The following is an 18378-nucleotide window of genomic DNA, read 5'->3' on the forward strand; positions in this document are numbered from 1 at the left end:
TCCTTGATGGCCTGAGGCATCGTGGGCCCACCGAGCTATGAATAGTTCACCCTTACATTGCCAGTCCAGATCCATCTCAGCCACTTCAATTTTAGCAGCCTGATCTACCTGCTGGTTGTTTTGATGTTCCTCAGTGGCCCGATTCTTGGGGACGTGGGCATCTACATGACGTACTTCACAACCAGATTCTCAATCCGGGCAGCAATATCTTGCCACAGTTCAGCAGCCCAGATGGGCTTACCTCTGTGCTGCCAGTTGTTCTGCTTCCACTGCTGTAACCACCCCCACAGAGCATTTGCCACCATCCATGAATCAGTATAGAGGTAAAGTACCGGCCATTTCTCTCGCTCAGCAATGTCCAAAGCCAGCTGGATGGCTTTTACCTCTGCAAACTGGCTCGACTCACCTTGTCCTTCGGTGGCTTCTGCAACTAGTCGTGTCGGACTCCACACAGCAGCCTTCCACTTTCAATGCTTTCCCACAATACGGCAGGACCCATCAGTGAACAGGGCACGTTTCTTCTCATTTTCTGGCAGTTCATTATATGGTGGGGCCTCTTCCGCACGCGTCACCTCTTCCTCTAGTGATATTCCGAAATCTTTGCCTTCTGGCCAGTCCATGATCACTTCTAGTATTCCTGGACGACTGGGGTTTCCCATTCGAGTTCGCTGTGTGATCAGTGCAATCCACTTACTCCACGTAGCATCAGTTGCATGATGTGTGGCAGGGACCCTTTCTTTGAACATCCAGCCCAGCACTGGCAGTCGAGGTGCTAAGAGGAGCTGTGCTTCAGTGCCAACCACCTCCGAAGCAGCTCGAACCCCCTCGTATGCTGCCAATATCTCCTTTTCCGTTGGGGTATAGCGGGCTTCGGATCCTTTGTATCCCCGACTCCAGAACCCCCGGGGTCGACCTTGAGTCTCCCCTGGTGCTTTTTGCCAGAGGCTCCAGGTAGGGCCATTCTCCCCGGCTGCAGTGTAGAGCACATTTTTAACATCTTGTCCCGCTCTGACTGGCCCCAGGGCTACTGCATGAACTATTTCCTGCTTAATTTGTTCGAAAGCTTGTCATTGCTCAGGACTCCACTTAAAATCATTCTTTTTCCGCGTCACTTGATATAGAGGGCTCACAATCAAACTGTAATTTAGAATATGCATCCTCCAAAAACCCACAACACCTAAGAAAGCTTGTGTTTCCTTTTTACTAGTCGGTGGGGACATAGCTGCTATTTTGTTGATCACATCCATTGGGATCTGACGGCGTCCATCTTGCCATTTTATTCCTAAAAATTGGATCTCCTGTGCAGGTCCCTTAACCTTACTTCGTTTTATGGCAAAGCCAGCTTTCAGAAGGATTTGAACTATTTTATTCCCTTTCTCAAAAACTTCTTCTGCTGTGTCGCCCCATACAATGATGTCATCAATGTACTGCAAATGTTCTGGAGCTTCACCCTGTTCCAGTGTGGTCTGGATCAGTCCATGACAAATGGTGGGGCTGTGTTTCCACCCCTGGGGCAGTCGATTCCAGGTGTACTGGATGCCCTTCCAAGTGAAAGCAAACTGTGGCCTGCACTCTGCTGCCAAAGGGATTGAGAAGAATGCATTGGCGATATCAATCGTTGCATACCACTTGGCTGCCTTCGACTCCAGTTCGTATTGAAGCTCTAGCATGTCTGGCACGGCAGCGCTCAGCAGTGGTGAGACTTCATTCAGGCCACGATAATCCACTGTTAATCTCCACTCTCCATTAGATTTTTGCACTGGCCATATGGGACTATTAAAAGGTGAGCGAGTCTTGCTAATCACTCCTTGAGTCTCTAGTTGACGAATCAATTTAGGGATGGGAATCACAGAGTCTCGGTTAGTGCGATATTGCCGTCGATGCACCGTTGTGGTAGCAATACGCACCTGTTGTTCTTTGACCCTCAACAACCCCACCACAGAGGGGTCCTCTGAGAGACCAGGCAAGGTGGATAACTGTTCAATTTCTTCTGTCTCCAAGGCAGCTATGCCAAAAGCCTACCGGTATCCTTTTGGGTCCTTGAAGTATCCTCTCCTGAGATAGTCTATGCCAAGGATGCATGGAGCCTCTGGGCCAGTCACAATGGGATGCTTTTGCCACTCATTTCCAGTTAGGCTTACTTCAGCTTCCAGTACAGTCAACTCTTGGGATCCCCCTGTCACTCCAGAAATACAAATGGGTTCTGCTCCTCTGTAATTTGATGGTATTAAAGTGCATTGTGCACCAGTGTCCACCAGAGCCTTATACTCCTGTGGCTCAGATGTGCCAGGCCATCGAATCCACGCAGTCCAATAAACCCGGTTGTCCCTTTCCCCCACCTGGCTGGAGGCAGGGCCCCTCTAATCCTGATCATAATATACGTTACTCACTTGTTGCAAAAATGATTTGGAAGTCCCTTCAAGAGGATCGGAGGTAAGATCAGGCCTTCCATTCTGTCTGGGGAACTGTCTGCTGGAAACAGGAGCTGCACTTTTCCTGGAGGGATCCCCTTTTGTGATTGTTCTTCCTTGCAGCTCACGTACCCGTGTCCGTAGGGTTGAGGTAGGTTGTCCATCCCACCTCCTCATGTCCTCTCCGTGGTCATGCAGGTAAAACCACAAGGTGCCTCGTGGTGTGTACCCCCTATACTCTCCCTCTTGAGTAGGGAAACGCCTGCTCCTAATAGCTGAGATGCTGGCCTGTACAGATGGGGAGTAGGACATACTCTCTTCAAGTTGCTGGACCTTCTGGGACAGTTTCTCCACAGCTGAAACGAGGGGGGAAGATAGGCTTTCTTCATATTGACGGAGTCGTCCAGCCACCTCATCCACCGTTGGTCCCTCTTCACCTCTCCACTCCATCACTGCCAAGGAGTTGGCATATGATGATGGTGCGCTCCGTACAAACTTCCGCCATATGGGCCTTGTGCACTGGACTTCATCAGGATCTGTGGGTAACTGCGCGTTATCTGGGTTGAAGTAAATCATCTCTCGTACGGCTAATTCCCTTAGGTACTGGATACCTTTTTCCATGGTGGTCCACTTGCTTGGACGACATACAACACCTTCACTGAAAGGATACCTTTCCCTTACACCTGCCAGGAGTCGCCTCCAGAGGCTGAGGGCTTGTGTCTTTTTCCCAATTGCCTTGTCAATGCCTGCCTCCCTAGACAGGGATCCCAGCTGCTTAGCTTCCCTGCCCTCTAATTCCAAGCTACTGGCGCCGTTATCCCAGCATCGAAACAGCCAGGCGACAATGTGCTCACCAGGAAGTCGACTGAAATCTTTTCGCCTATCTTGCAGCTCACTCAGGGATAGGGATTGGGTGATTATCTCTGGTTCTGTCTCTTCCTCCTGTTCCTTTGATGGCCCTGGTTCATCATCATCCTTTACTATGCGAACTGATTTCTTGGTGTATTTCTTCTTCTGTATAGGAACAACTGATACTGGCACAGGTTGGTTATCCGGTTCAGCTGCAGTGCCTGCCGCTGGGGTTTGAGTGGCTGCATTGCCTGTCACCAGGGTTTGAGTAGCCACAGTGCCTGCCACCGGGGTTGGAGTAGCTTCATTGTCTGCTGGTCTGGCTTTCCCCTCTTTCCCCTGAGGGTCCTGCATAGTACTGAGCAGTGTTTGGTAGATACTGGCCAGGGCCCAACACAGTGCCATAAGTTGTGCCTCTCTGGAATAGCCACAGCATTTTCCTTTCAAATATTCTATTACTTTATCAGGGTCGTGTAGTTGTTCAAGGGTGAAGTTCCAAGCCATTGGAGGTGACAAGTTCTCTAGATACCTGCCCATGTTCTCCCACATCCCATGCCACCCCTGACTATCTGGCCTTGGGACAGATTTCTGAGTGGTAGTCTTAAACAGCTGTTTTACCCTAAACAAGATTTGAAAAACATTCAGGAGACATAGCAATAGGAACACGCTGGTTTGAGCATCCCAAGGATATTCAAAATTCTCAAGAGGTGTTATACCTGGCCCAAAGAGAAAAAGGAGGCAAAAGAGGTGGGGAAAGTATCTCCCCCTGTTTCTCCCGTAGATTGGGTGTGATTATTGATAACTTCTGAGACGATAACCAAGGTATGGACAGGACAGCAATACTGCATAGAAACCCCAACAAAGCCACTTGAATAGTGATGTTACCATATCATAAGCTGATATTGCACAGGACAGCAAAATGATAGTCCTGATCCCTCTCCCTGAGATAACAAACAGCATCACAGGGAGTACATACAGCATATAAGAATTTACATAACACAGCCATGTAAACAAACGAAGCAACATTGTAACCGGGGACTATTTAACTAATAGGAGAAATGCATATAAGAAATCCGTTTTAGCAAGCTCTGGTCGGATCTGTCGTTATTACAACCCTTTGTGCCCCACGTTGGGCGCCACAAAGGACTGTCGTGGTTTGGCCTCAGCCAGCAACAGAGAACCACGCAGCCGCTCGCTCGACTCCCACAGCCGTGGAAAAAATCAGCAGAAAAGGGCAAAACTCGTGGGTTGAAATATTATCATTTAACAGAACAGACAAAGGGAAGAAAAAAGAAAAACAATAACAGCGGTAAAGGAATATAAGAACGCGATTACAGTACCGCCGCAAAGCACACCGACCAGACCACACCGCCGCAGACCACACCGCCGCAGCCCGCCCCCGAGAGTGGCGACTGACTCCCGCTCCCTGGCTAGCTCCTTTTATAGCGGGGCATGGTTCACTGGTATGGAGGCTCCTTGGGGAAATTAACCCCATCCTTGCCGGAACCAGGACACATGCGACTATCCCTTTTTATCCTTTCATCCCTCTGTCTTCCTATGTTTGTCCCTCCCCAAATCACCTAAATCCATCCCTTTTCCTGCCTCTGGTTCCTCTCTTGAGCGTCCTGTCTTATGCTACCCCAAATGCTCTTCTCCTACATCTTATTATGTGTCCCATACCCCATGGCAGTACCCTCTCAAAGGTGCTACAGAGAGTTGCTCCTGTTCACTCATTTTGATGGGTTTCACAGCTGGACAACAGGGCTGATAGTTCTCTGGGGACAGCCCTGGGAGGAGCTGGGACTGATTGTCTGATTCTGTAAGCATGTAATTGGGGTTCTCGTGCCTGCAGACCTGCACTGTCTCTCTGTGCTCCTCTTGTGCCTGAGGAAACGAGGCTTTTATGGCTTGATTGCTCTCCTGGGATGGGTCTGGAAGTAGTTGAGTCAGGTTATTATTTGGGTTTCCCCACCTTGTTTTGCCTCTATGCTCCTCTGGGGGCGCACAGGTATGCTTTTTAGCAAGTAACATAGCAGTGCTAGTGAGTGAGGCTTTGTAATGATAAACAGATGCTTAAAAGAAAAGCAAAGCAAATGTTAAGAATTCTTAGTGTTAAGAAGTAAAGGAACTAGTAAAGGAACAAAAAACCAGAATGGAGAATACTGTTCTGCCATTATGTAAATAGTAGAATCATAGAATAGTTTGGGTTGGAAGGGACCTTAAAGATCATCCAGTAAAGATCATCAGATTGCCCCGACCCAGGTGTAGGACCCTGCGCTTGGCCTTGTTTAAGTTCATGAGGTTCATACTGGCCTACTTCTCAAGCTTGCCAATGGAAAAGAAATTAAAAGAGGCTTTGAGATCTCTTCTTGACACTTGAAATACAGTAATTTCCTTTTTTATATACCACATAATCGCCAGTGGTAAGTAGAATTGAAACCTAGGGATGTAATGTGTTCTGGAAGACTGATTCTTTGAGACCATTTATGGCTAAAGTTATTCATGCTTATTCACACCAGAAAGGAGTTTCAGAACTTCATCTCTGAAGGATAATATGTTAATTCTGGAGTATTATGGAGCAGGATTCCTAGCTCTCCATACAGGAGAAGCGCCTCAGAAGAAATGTTACTCTCAATTGACAAATGTTACTCAATTGACAAATATAGTTCTGAATAGGTCTAGAATGAAGCCCTGCAACGGCATGCTGAAGGTTTGTCTATTAAAAGGTATTGACTGTAAGGGGCAAAAACTTCAGCAGTTGTTAGCAAGTCAGTGGTGGACTTAGTGGAATTCAGGAGGTGAAAGCTGTCCGTCCTTGAGCTGTTTCATTCTCTGCTAGCTGGCAGGGAGCTGTTGAAGGGGAACACCAGGGAAATTGTTAAGCAGTTCTAAGTCTAGTCTGGAGCACACTTTGAATTTGTGAACTGGTGTTTAATTAACACCATAATGTAGTTTAGAATTCAGCCTTCCAGTCAAAATTTTATATCAAAGAAGCAAATGCTAAATGGGTAAATAAAATTTTATAAATAATACATTGGTCTTTGTCTTGGTCAGGCTGTATTGAATCATCTTATTTTTGCCTTGATTTCGCTTTGTAGCTGAAGTAAGTGACCAACACTAGTGTTATTTGGGCAGTGAGCTGATAGGGCATAGTGCAGTTAACGCTCATCCTGGACATCTACCCAAAGTACTCTTGCACCTTTTGTACCTCCTTTTGAGGCTTCTCCAGATTAACTCCTACACGCGTAAATTATCATTATCTCCCTTTTGCATGAACAAATGCACATTCTTGTTGTCTTATGAGGATTTGTCTGTTTGCTTGGGATAAATAGATGTCATTGTGTTGCTATGATTTTCTGTACTTAGGGTTTTCTAATTTTATGAGTTCTACAGGTGTAATCTTTCTATTGCCTAAATTTTCATTCCTTGAGTACATTAAGTATTTTTAAAAAGCACATTTTCTTCTTTTGGTTTTGAGACTGTAGTGTGTGATTTCCATTCAGACCTTGAGCATTCAGAAACTACGTAATATAAGTGGATGATGGGGGTCTTCTGAATGACCACAAATGTGAAGAATACAGCTTCTTAGTAAAAATATTCAGTCTTCCATATATCTTATAAAATATCTATATACAGGAATGATTTCTCTATCTGTGAAACAATTTCTTGCATTTATTGCTGAGGACTGGAAATGTTTGTCAGGTTGTAGGATGTCTTAATATAAATAGCGTATAAAACTTCTGCCTGACTCCATTAATTTCTGTCTCTGGTCAGCTTCCCTTCTATGCAAACACAATTTTTTGTTTTTGTGACATATCAAATTCTAACTTCTCTTTCCATCTGGTTGTCTTTCTCCGTAGGTGAGAAGTACTTGTTTCTGTATGGTGGCCGCTCTGCTATAGAGCCTGTGCTAGGGGACTGGTATTTCCTGCACACTCAAGAACTTTCCTGCACTGTGGTAAGAACTTAGGGAGCCTCTGGGGAATAGAAATTGCCTTCACTTCATAGGTGCATGCTGCAGTATTTAGCCCAACTAAATCACAGTGGTATTACTATACTGAAGCAGATAGCATTGGCAGTACTGTCATGCTCCACCATGATTAGAGTTAGAGCTAACTTCTAAACACCTTGCTATTTAGTGGAATACAGTGTTTACAGAATACTTAAGGCTGGAAGGGACATCTGGAGATCATCTAGTCCAGCACCCTTGCTTAAAGCAGGTCTAACTAGAACAGGTTGCTCAGGATATTGTCCAGCTGAGTTTTGATTATCTCCAAAGCTGTAGACTCCACAACCTCTTCGAGCAACCTATTCCAGCACTTGACCACACTTATAGTAAAATATGAAGGGTTTTTATGTTTAAGTGGATTTTTTTTGTATTTCAATTTGTGCCCATTGCCTCTTGCTCTGTCACTGGATACTACTGAGAACATGCTGTCTCTGTCTTCTTTCATCTACCTCATTAGGCATTTATAAATGTTAATAAGATTTCCCTGTGAGTGTTCTCAGTCACCAAGGCAAGCAGCTCCGGTGCCAGCACAATCCGCAGCGGACATTGTAGCATGGTATGCAGAGTGGTTTCCTGAAGCGGGGAGACCTCAGGCAAGCCCTAGGGAGGGCTGTGACCAGGGCAGGCAAACAGGGTGTGGGGCGACAGTTTGCATGGAAGGGCTCTGTAACTTTGCCTGCTCAAACAGGGAGCAATGGTATCTACTGGGCAGAAGGCTGTGTTCGCAACTGATGGACCTTCCCAGGCAGAGCTCCGATGGGAACATGCTGCTACCTGGGTGTCAGGCTGCAGACTGTGCCCTAGTCCTACACCAGTACTGGGTGGCAGCAGTGAGCACACCTGTGGGAGGTGCGCCCAGGTAGGGGAACTCCTCAGCTTAGTGGCAGAGCTCCAGGAGGAGGTGAGTAGGTTGAGGGGTATCAGGGAGTCTAATAAGGAGATTGTCTACTAGAACCACATCCTGCCTTTCTTGGGACAGACCTGTCAGACAGACAGGACACATACAGAGGATTCCCTATCCTTTCTCTGCCCAGCAGGATGTGATGACTTAAGGGATAGCGAAGAATGGCGATAAATTCCTGCCTGGTGCAGTAACCACATCTCTGTGACTACCTCACCTTCCCAGGTGCCTTTTACAATAGGTATGAGGCTCTGGAAGTGGAACCAAACAGTGATGAGGATCATGGTCCATCTTGATGACACCAAGCTGAGTGGTGTGGTTGACACACCTGAGGAACAGGATGCCATCCAGAGGGACCTGGGCAGGCTCAAGAAGTGGGCCTGTGTGAACCTCATGAAGTTCAACAAGGCCAAGTGCAGGGTCAGGGCAACCCCTGGTATCAATGCAGGCTAGGGGATGAAGTGATTGAGAGCAGCCCAGCGAGAAGGACTTCGGGTACTGGTGGGTGAAAAGCTGGACATGAGCTGACAATGTGCGCTTGCAGCCCAGAAAGCCAACTGTATCCTGCGCTGCATCCATAGAAGCAGCGTGGCCAGCAGGGCGAGAGGTGAGTCTGCCCCTCTGCTCTGGTGAGACCCCTCCTTCAGTGCTGCGTCCAGCTCTGGGGCCTCAGCACAGGAGAGACATGGACCTTACAGGGGAAGATTTCAAAGGACTTGTAGCTATTGTGTCTGGAGAAGATTCAAGATAGCACTAAATCTCCAAATGTGTAAAAAAAAAAAAAAAAAAGAGGACAAACAAATTGTTCTCCATTTTTACTTTGAGTACAAGGAATCTATAGAAAAGGAAACTTCAATTGCCCACTAAGAAAAGCTATTAATTGTGAAGATAGTAAAGTCCTGAAAAAGACTTCCTAAAGAGGTGAGAAATTCTTGTCACTGCAGACTTTCAGAAACTATTAAATAACCATCTCTCCAGATGTTAACAGATATAGTAGAATTTGCTTTAGGAGAAAGGGATGGACCAGATGGCCTCTGAAATTTTCTCCACAGATTTACTATGATATTGTGGCGGTCTGGTGAGGTTCTTGCCGACTGGAAAAGGGGAAACATAACCCCTATTTTCAAAAAGGGAAACAAGGAAGACCCAGGGAACTACCGGCCAGTCAGTCTCACCTCTGTGCCTGGCAAGATCATGGAGCAGATCTTCCTGGAAACTCTGCTGAGGCACATAGAAAACAAGGAGGTGATTGGTGACAGCCAGCATGGTTCACCAAGGGCAAGTCATGCCTGACAAATTTGGTGGCCTTCTATGAAGGGGTTACAGCGGCAGTGGACAAGGGAAGACCAACTGATGTCATCTACTTGGACTTGTGCAAAGCGTTTTGACACTGTCCCACACGATATCCTGGTCTCGAAATTGAAGAGACATGGATTCGACAAATGGACCACTCGGTGGATAAAGAACTGGCTGGACAGTTGCACTCAAAGAGTTGCGGTCAACGGCTCGATATCCAAGTGGAGAGCAGTGACAAGTGGTGTTCCTCAGGGGTCGGTACTGGGGCCTGTACTGTTCAACATCTTCGTCAGTGACATGGACAGTGGGGTTGAGTGCACCCTCAGCAAGTTTGCCGATGACACCAAGCTGTTCGGTGAGGTAGACACACTGGAGGGGAGGGATGGCATCCAGAGGGACCTGGACAGGCTGGAGAGGTGGGCCCAAGCCAACCTCATGCAGTTCAACAAGGCCAAGTACAAGGTCTTCCATCTGGGTCGGGGCAATCCCAAGCACAAATACAGGCTCGGTGGGGAATGGCTGGAGAGTAGCCCTGAGGAGAAGGACCTGGGGGGTGCTGATTGACAAGAAGCTCAACATGAGCCAGCAATGTGCAATTGCAGCCCAGAAGGCCAACCGTATCCTGGGCTGCATCCAAAGAAGTGTGGCCAGCAGGTCAAAGGAGGTGATTCTGCCCCTCTACTCCACTCTCGTGAGACCCCACCTGGAACACTGCATCCAGCTCTGGAGTCCCTAACATAAGAAGGACATGGGCCTGCTGGAGCGTGTCCAGAGGAGAGCCACGAGGATGATGCGAGGGCTGGAGCACCTCTCCTATGAGGAGAGGCTGAAAGAGTTGGGGCTGTTCAGCCTGGAGAGGAGAAGGCTCTGGGGAGATCTTATTGCGGCCTTCCAGTCCCTAAAGGGGGCCTACAGGAGAGCTGGGGAAGGACTTTTTAGTAGGGCATGTAGCGATAGGACAAGGCGGAATGGCTTTAAACTAGAAGAGGGCAGGTTCAGATTGAACATTAGGAAGAAGTTTTTCACTTTGAGGGTGGTGCGGCACTGGAACAGGTTGCCCAGAGAGGCTGTTGAGGCCCCATCCCTGGAGGCGTTCAAGGCCAGGCTGGATGTGGCCTTGCGCAACCTGGTCTTGTGGGAGGTGTCCCTGCCTATGGCAAGTGGGTTGGAACTCGATGATCTTCAAGGTCCTTTCCAACCTAAACTATTCTATGATGTTTCTATGATATTCCATTAAACCCGTCATCTTACATTTGTTCTTTTAGTGCTTGCACTAAAGGTTTTCTTTCTGCATATTAGTACTGCAATTCAGCATTTTATCTTGCTCTGTCATTTGAGCCACTAATCACCTGCTTTGCTTATCACTGCATTAGTCCAAGTGTTTGTAAACTTGTGGTTCTCAGCTTATTTTCTTGAGCAGAAAGCAGCATGCAAGAAGCAGATAAAGTTACCTCTAACAAATGTGTAGATGTGAACAATATTAAATGTACTGAGGGGCAGATAAATATCGGAGATAGTGTAAACAGAAACACTTTTACTTAGCTATCCCTGGAGGAACATGTGTAGATTAGGCTTTTTTTTTATTGTTCCCTATTATGCTTACTCTGTTCCCCTCCAGCAACCGTTCCTGTCCTATAGCAGGAAAGAATTTTACATCCCACAGGGCATGAGATCATTTAAGAGTCCAGACATGAAGACACTTAGTTTGGCAAAAACTTCAGCCTTGGACTTACGTTTTCCTAGATTCCTGTTGAGGGTCCAGTACCAGAAAGCCGTCACTCTCACAGTGCCTGTAGCTGGAAAGGAGGAGTACTAATTGCAGGAGGTCTGGGAGCAGCTGAGCAGCCCTTAGGTTCAATTTTCTTTCTGAGGGAGTTTGAACATGGCTTTCGGTGGCAGACAGTAGAGACACACCCTCCTCTCATCCCTAGGTAAGTAGAAGGCATCCAGCAGTAAATCTTGGGCCTGTCTCTACCTACCTCTTTTACTAATGGAGTTCAATCTCATTTTGAACTCACAGGTATTCACACACTGCACATGTGCATGACGGAAAACTTCTGCTTGTTGGTGGAGTGTGGTTTCACTCATCCTCTGTGCCAGGCGTTACTGTCATTGACTTAATAACTGGTCTCTGCTTGGACTATACAATTAATGTGGTAAGCACTGAAATTTTTCTTTCAGGGTAAAGTGTGTAGTGTGAAGGAATGTGAACTTTAGGGCTATTCCCTGAAATGGATTAGGGAATGCAAAGTAGGCAAATTTGTGAGTGGAATAAACATTCCCTGTTTGAGGTGGAATCTAATTTTGAAGTGCTTTTACCAGCCCAGAGAACATAGTAGTGTTAAGAAGGGGAGAGTCTGAGTGTGCAGAAGACTGGAAGGCACAGAGCTGCTCTTTTCCAGACAGGGGGAGCAGAACTGAGATGGGCACAAGGATAGTAATTTCAGGATGTCTATGGAAGAAGAGAACAGATCAAAACAGAGCCTCAGTCTTTATGGAGGTCTGTGATATAATTTCATTAAAAATTTCATTGTGGAAATTGCTGTGTGTGTGCTATAGCTGCTGCCTGAAGTACAAGAAGAAAACAGCATGGAAATACTGGAAACTTCACTTAAACATAAGCAAACTTTTTACTGTAAGGGTGATTGAACACTGAACCAGTCGCTCAGAGAGGCTGTGGTGTCTCCATCATTGGAGGTATTCAAAAACTGACTGGGCAAGGTACTGAGCAACCTACCCAGCCTGAGCCTGCTTTGAACAGGGGTTGATGATACTCAGAGGTCCCTTCCAACCTGAACTATTCTGTGATTCTACTCTGATTCAGTGAAGAACAATCATACAGGTGATGTCACATAGCAGAACTTTGGCATACTTTGGGCAAAATTTAGTCTAAATCTGTGAGTAGCCCTCATCTGTGATAACACTCCCTTGAATACAGGAAAGACATGGGCCTGTTGGAGGAGGTCCAGAGGAGGGCCACAAAAACGATTAGAGTCTTGGGACACCTCTCCTGTGAGGACAGGCTGAGCTGGAGTTATTCAGCCCAGAGAAGAAAAAGTTCTGGGGGACCTTACAAGAAAGATGGGGACAAACTTTTTAGCAGGGCCTGTTGCAATAGGACAAGGGGTAATGGCTTTAAATTACAAGAGGGTAGATTTAGACTAGATATAAGAAAGACTTCTTTTACAATAAGGGTGGTGAGACGCTGGGACAGGTAGGCCAAAGAGGTGGGAGGTGCCCCATTCCTGGACACATTCAAGGTCAGGTTGGACAGGGCTGTGAGCAACCTGTTCTAGTTGAAGGTGTCCCTGCTCATTGCAGGGGGGGGTTAGACTAGCTGATGTTTAAAGGTCCCTTCCAACCCGAACAACTCTGTGCTTCTATGAGAAGGCTTCTGTTGCTTGCCAAGTTTTTCTTTATCTTTTACATAAAGAAACAAATTTCTTTAGATAGCTGTACATATGGATCCTGTCTTTGGTGAACGTGGAATTCATGACTAGTCTTTTTCAGAATAGGCAGTATGTGTGCATCTGACTGACCTCGCAGCATTTTTCTGAGGGCATAAAGCATGAAGTATGCTTAAATGTAGTTTATTTTTTTCTTACTCTCTATAGCAGAAGTTATAAGTGGCATAGTATCCTTTATATAAAATAGGCTACTCTTGTTGGATAGTGGTGAGGATGGGTACAGTGATAATAAAGTGGTATGTAAAAGAATAGAACTTTCTTTATTTACATTGAATAAGTGGATGCAAATGGTTTGGTAGCTGCCTTTGCTTATGAGCTGTTTGCTTTGACTTAGACGAAAGTCTGTAGGCTTTTGAACCTACTACAACTGTGCTAAAGTATTGATAGTACTGTACAGTGTGTGTGGATTGGTCCCAAATGCTGAAAGACTGGAATTGTCAGTGATTTTCTGTGCAGTACTGGATACTATTTGTATTACTGCTTTGATACATGTATTAAAGGGGGTAGCACCAAAAACATTGGCTGGCAGCTTTCTCTGTGCTTGAAAAAGCCATGGAACGGTTCCCATGGGCAAATCTCTCTCTTTCAATCTCTATCCATTAACCTTTCTCCAAGAATATAGACAAGGGTACCCTCATAAAAGTTGCCTTCTGTCTTGAGCATTTTACAAGGAAAGCCTCTACAACCTGTCCTCTTCAGATTCCAGTGGCCCCAACAATAACTGAATTGCCAACACAGCATTTTTTGTTACTGCTACAGTCTGTTATCTGCAACAAGTGTCTCCAAGGTTCATTTTCCTGAGCTTTTGAATATTGGAGATCATCATGAAAGAGCTTCTCTTCAGATTGTCAAATATACAGGTTATAAATCAGATGTTTCTTGGACCTCAGATGTATAACTATATACTAGGACAGCTGTCTCCTTTGTAGTGAAGAGGGCATGACTGTTCATTGCTGCTTCTGATATAAGGACTAGGAGACATCAAAAGAAACTGCCAGACAATATGCTTTGAAAGAGTGCTTCATATGAAAGTTAGCTAAGCTCTGGAACTCCTCGCAACAGGACATGAATGCCAAAGGTTTACATGGATTCAAAAAGTGACTGGCTATATTCTTGGAAGGAAGAACATTAAGGTTCAGGGAGTACAAAGACATTCTCTCTCATTAAAAATCAACAGAACTGCAAGTTGTTGGATGGGTGGAATATACTAGAGGAATAGTTTCCTTGTTCCTGTGTTCTCTAGCTGTCTATTTTGCCCACATTTGTGGGTGGTTTAGTGGACTAAATGGTACTAGGTGGGATCCAGTGTGGCTGTTCTTAACTTTCTAATGAAGGTACCATATGAAATATCTACAGCATTGTATGAGGTACACATCTGTTGAAGTCCTGTACGTTCAAAATCACCTTTCCTTTTTTAGGAGCATCTGGAGTGGCCATTAATGCTACATAATCATAGTAGTGTTTTTCTGCCAAATGAGAAGGAGTTGTTGCTTATTGGCGGTGGTGGGAACTGCTTCTCCTTTGGGACACATCTGAACCCAGAGCCTGTCTTGTTGAGCCTCAGCAATATCCTGGCCAGCCACTGACTGGGACCAAACAGGACTGAACCATGCTGCTACACTGTGGTGAGACAGCTATTCACTTGTAGATCCAAGAGCAGCAAAATGTTTACACAAGGGTTTTGTATCCAGAATGTATTTGTGAAAGTGGGATTAGGAGGGACAGTTATGACAAGGGGTTGCATGCCTCATCTGTCTTTTTTTTTTGTACTGCTCTTTGTGTTGCTGTAAATAAAGTATCTCAAAGGTAGCTCGGTGGTGATAGCAGTAGTCCTTGGAGGCAAAATAAGGAACAGTGCTGTGTTCAAAAGGGACATGACTGCACAATGCTGACTTGGGGGTACAGTGAGGTCACTGAGTCAAAAAGCCATTGGAAATGTTCAGTCAAGCATAATTAAATAAGTGAAATGAAGTGTATCATAGGTCATACTTGAATGTTTCAAAAGGTCATGTCTAATCTAGATATAACAAACTCGTGCTCCTCTGATTCTTGTTGCCAGCAGCTCAGACCCTGCTAGGTGTAGCTCTTGCTTGTTTCCTTGGAGGGGAATCACATACCAAAGAGGGGTGGGGGGGATGCTATGTGAAATCACAACTCAGCCTCATTGCTAACATTTGAATAATTCTTCTGTGCTTGGGAAGGTGCATGGTGAGGAGACTGTGCTTGGAGGTGTTTGAGCACAAGGTTCAAACTAGGATGATGTTCTTAAGAAGAGATATACACTTCTGTCTTTAAGTATTTTATACAGCATGAACAAATTAGTTCAGGGAGGTTTCTGTTTTGGGGAAAGCCCCCTGGAAAACTACTTGACAGAGACTCCTTCCTATAAAGCAGAAAATGAGAAAGGGAGATCTCTAAAGTAGTACCAAAATTGGTTGAGGCTGCTGATTGGGATCACATCTGTAGGCATGCAAAAATCAGATTGCCTTCTGAATTCTTCACTGAGAAGAGGTGTCTATAAACATGTGAAATCAAGGAGAAGGTGGAATAACTTCAGTGGCTCTTCATGGCTTCTACTGGCTGCGATAAGGAAAGGGGCACACAAAGCAAAGTGGCACACAAAGCAAAGTACCTTTAAGAGCCCCTGCTGGGCCTGGAGCATATCTAAGGAGCTGGCAGACACTGGAGCAGGAGCAGCCCTACAGTCACTTGGCTCCCTCTCCCATCAAGCTCCCTCCTCCTGCGGTTGTGAATGGCCAGTGTCCAGGACCTGGGCTGCATCAAAAGAAGCGCGGCCAGTAGGTGACGCATTGTGGGGATCAGGCGATGCCTCCTGTTCCTGCTGTGCTCCAGCTGTGGACCGGGGCTGGGGGAGGACCAGGTGCCGGCAGTGAGGCTGATGGTGACGGCCCCTCCCTGCGGAGGGGTGGCTGCCGGGGGAGGGGCTGGTGCTGCCCTGTCCCGGGTGGCTGTGAAGGGGCTGGTGTGAGCCGAGGGAGGAGCTTCGCGTTGTGTCGCTGGGCGCGGCTGCACCGAGAAAGAAGGTGAGCGGGGGCCGGCCAACCGACAGGCGGGTCCTGGGGAGAGCCCCGAGGAGGGCGGCGGTGCTGGTGTCAGAAGCACCGGGCTGCTGCGGCGGGGCCGCGGGGGGCCCGCGCCATGTGGGAGCCGGCAGCGAGGTCTGACCGGAGCCGGAGCCGAGCAGCGGGGGCTCCCCGCAGTGGCGTTGGGGAGCCCGGGGCTACGCCAGGGACTCGGCAGGGCGCCCGGGTCCCTCGGGCGGGGGACAGTATCCCCGCAGGGCCAGGGAGCGGGAAAGGCAGCCTCGTGGTGTGTACTCCTGGGACACGAACCAGAGACACCCCCTTGGCTGGACCAATGCTGGAACCAGGACTGGTGATCTCTTCATCTCTCTCTCTCCCCTTCTGTTTTCTTTTTTCTCCTAGAGTTGTTAAGTAATGCAAGGCATACCTTACCATTTGCCGTAATTTCTTATATACCTAACCAATCATCATGGACCTAGTTAAGACATATATTAATCACTGTGGGAATCTAATAAACATATATGGATCTTGAGAGTTGTTTCACCTTAGTCCACACCACCGGGGATTTGTGAATCTGAGTCACTCCCCTCCCTCCCCTCTTCAGTGGGGCATGACACCATCTATTTTCTCTTCCTGAAAGCCTAATCTTCTCTTTTTGTGTACTATCTATTAAATGATACTGTGAAAATAATGTACTAAAAGACAGAATAAACTGTTCATAAGAGTTCAGATGTTAAGAAGAAGCAGACTTTCTTTTCGTTCTAAAAGCTTTATGCTTTTTTGGTCAACAAGTTTTTAAAATATCTTGTAGTAGTACTTGAAAACCTTACTGAGATACTAGCATCTGTACTAAAAGCAATCGAGGTCAAGAAGAGAGATGGGCAAAACAGGACAAATTGGTGTGGCTTCTGTGTGTTTGCTAGGCTTTTCTGAGAAGCATTAGCAGCCTTGTAACCATCCTGATGTGTTTTTTGTGAGTTATTGCTTCCATAATGTCCTTCTTCTGTAACCTACAGTGTGTAATTTTGACTTCAGTTGGAAAGAGATTTTCCAAAGTGGAAATGTTTCTCATTCATAGCAGTTGCATTTTATGAACTTCCCATCAGAGCAGATCTTCAGAGATGATGCACTTGACAGTAGAAGCCATTGGCAGCAAGACTTTGTACTCTCTTTAAAAAAAAAAAAAAAAAGTCAAGGCCCAAGCACAGCAAGTCTTCCAAAAGTTGATGGCATCTGTGTTCTTTGGGTTCTCGGTTGTAACAGGTGAGATATCCTAAAGACGTTCCTCTGCATGTTTGACACAGCCAAAAGCATTAGCTAATCTGCTAGTCCTTTCTGGTAGCCTTATGGATTGCAGCACTGGGGATTTGATTTCCCCTCCTCCCCACCCCCCAAAGTAAAACTGTATGGGGGATCTCTTATCTCGCTGATTTTTCTATGCTAAATGAAACTTTAAAAAATAGTTAAAATTGTATAATTTACGATCTGACTTGCATTGTTTAAACTGCAAATGCCAAATAGCTGTAGCATACAATTTATTAGGTGTACTTAAGCAGTTAACTATTTGTTGTAAATGTTTAAAAAGAGGCAACTGAATGTTACGGGTTTTTTTCTGCGATATTTTGACGGAGTGCTCTGAAGTACTTTTTTTCTGTCACGCTTTCAGTGGTGTGTTTCCCTGGCAGTTCTTGGGCAGGGCAGCTGGCCAGATGTCCCTCCTAATTGTGCAACACACACAAAAAACCTTAGTCAAATTATAGCTGTGTATTTTGGAGATCGATAGTTTAATGCTATCGATTGGCAGCTGTGCAAGTTCAATTAATGCCAAAGGAAAGTCAAATACTTCTATGGTATAAGTGGTTTTATTGGAGAGAGAGATCTATAAGCATAGACACACCTTTTTGGCATAAAGTGAATGACTGAGCTTTGTTCTTTATTGTTCATTGTACTCTTCAGAGTTTTACCCTTCCCTTCAGCTGTATTAACCAAGCAAGGTATACAGCAGCAGCAGCAGCATAAGGGCTGTAGCTGTTGGGGTGGGTCTGTAGCGTTGATACTGGTTACGACACAGCCTTGTGCATCAGCCTGGCAGGGTGATCTCCCTGCAGCAGTGCCGTGAGGAAGGGAGGAGGTGTTTCACATCACCAGCGAGAGGTTTTACTGTTATGCTAAGAATGTGTTCAAAATTGCATCTATTAATCTAAGAGTTCAAATTACTCTGGCTTTTAAAGGATGCACTGTATTTCGAGCTGAGCTGTTTCCCTAAAATCCTCCTGTAGCTCAGCTCCTGTCCTGTCTCTCACTCTGAGGAAATTCCTCTACTGTATTTTTAATATGCTGAAATATTTGGGGATTTTTGTTTTTTCAGGTGTCCCCTTGTACGTGTCTGGCAATGCTCAGG

The 18378-nt window shown here is 46.1% G+C and overlaps 1 protein-coding gene across 2 annotated transcripts in view; it reads left to right on the plus strand.

Annotated features, from left to right (window-relative positions):
• The window catches only part of LCMT2 (leucine carboxyl methyltransferase 2), a 38859-nt gene extending 21781 nt beyond the window's left edge, over positions 1-17078 (plus strand). The window contains exons 11-15 of one of the 2 annotated variants that reach the window (XM_082498699.1): positions 7121-7218; positions 11210-11397; positions 11487-11622; positions 14352-14558; positions 17056-17078. In XM_082498699.1, coding sequence (XP_082354825.1) covers positions 7121-7218; positions 11210-11397; positions 11487-11622; positions 14352-14519 — 590 coding nt within the window. In that variant the 3' untranslated portion in view covers positions 14520-14558; positions 17056-17078. Of the gene's footprint in view, positions 1-7120; positions 7219-11209; positions 11398-11486; positions 11623-14351; positions 14737-17055 lie in introns of those variants that run through there. The other variant, XM_082498698.1, reaches the window with a different exon arrangement.
• Positions 17079-18378: the final 1300 nt, after the last annotated feature.

Source organism: Vanellus vanellus (genome assembly GCF_965231255.1).
Source record: "Vanellus vanellus genome assembly, chromosome: 1".
NCBI classification, from domain to species: domain Eukaryota; kingdom Metazoa; phylum Chordata; class Aves; order Charadriiformes; family Charadriidae; genus Vanellus; species Vanellus vanellus.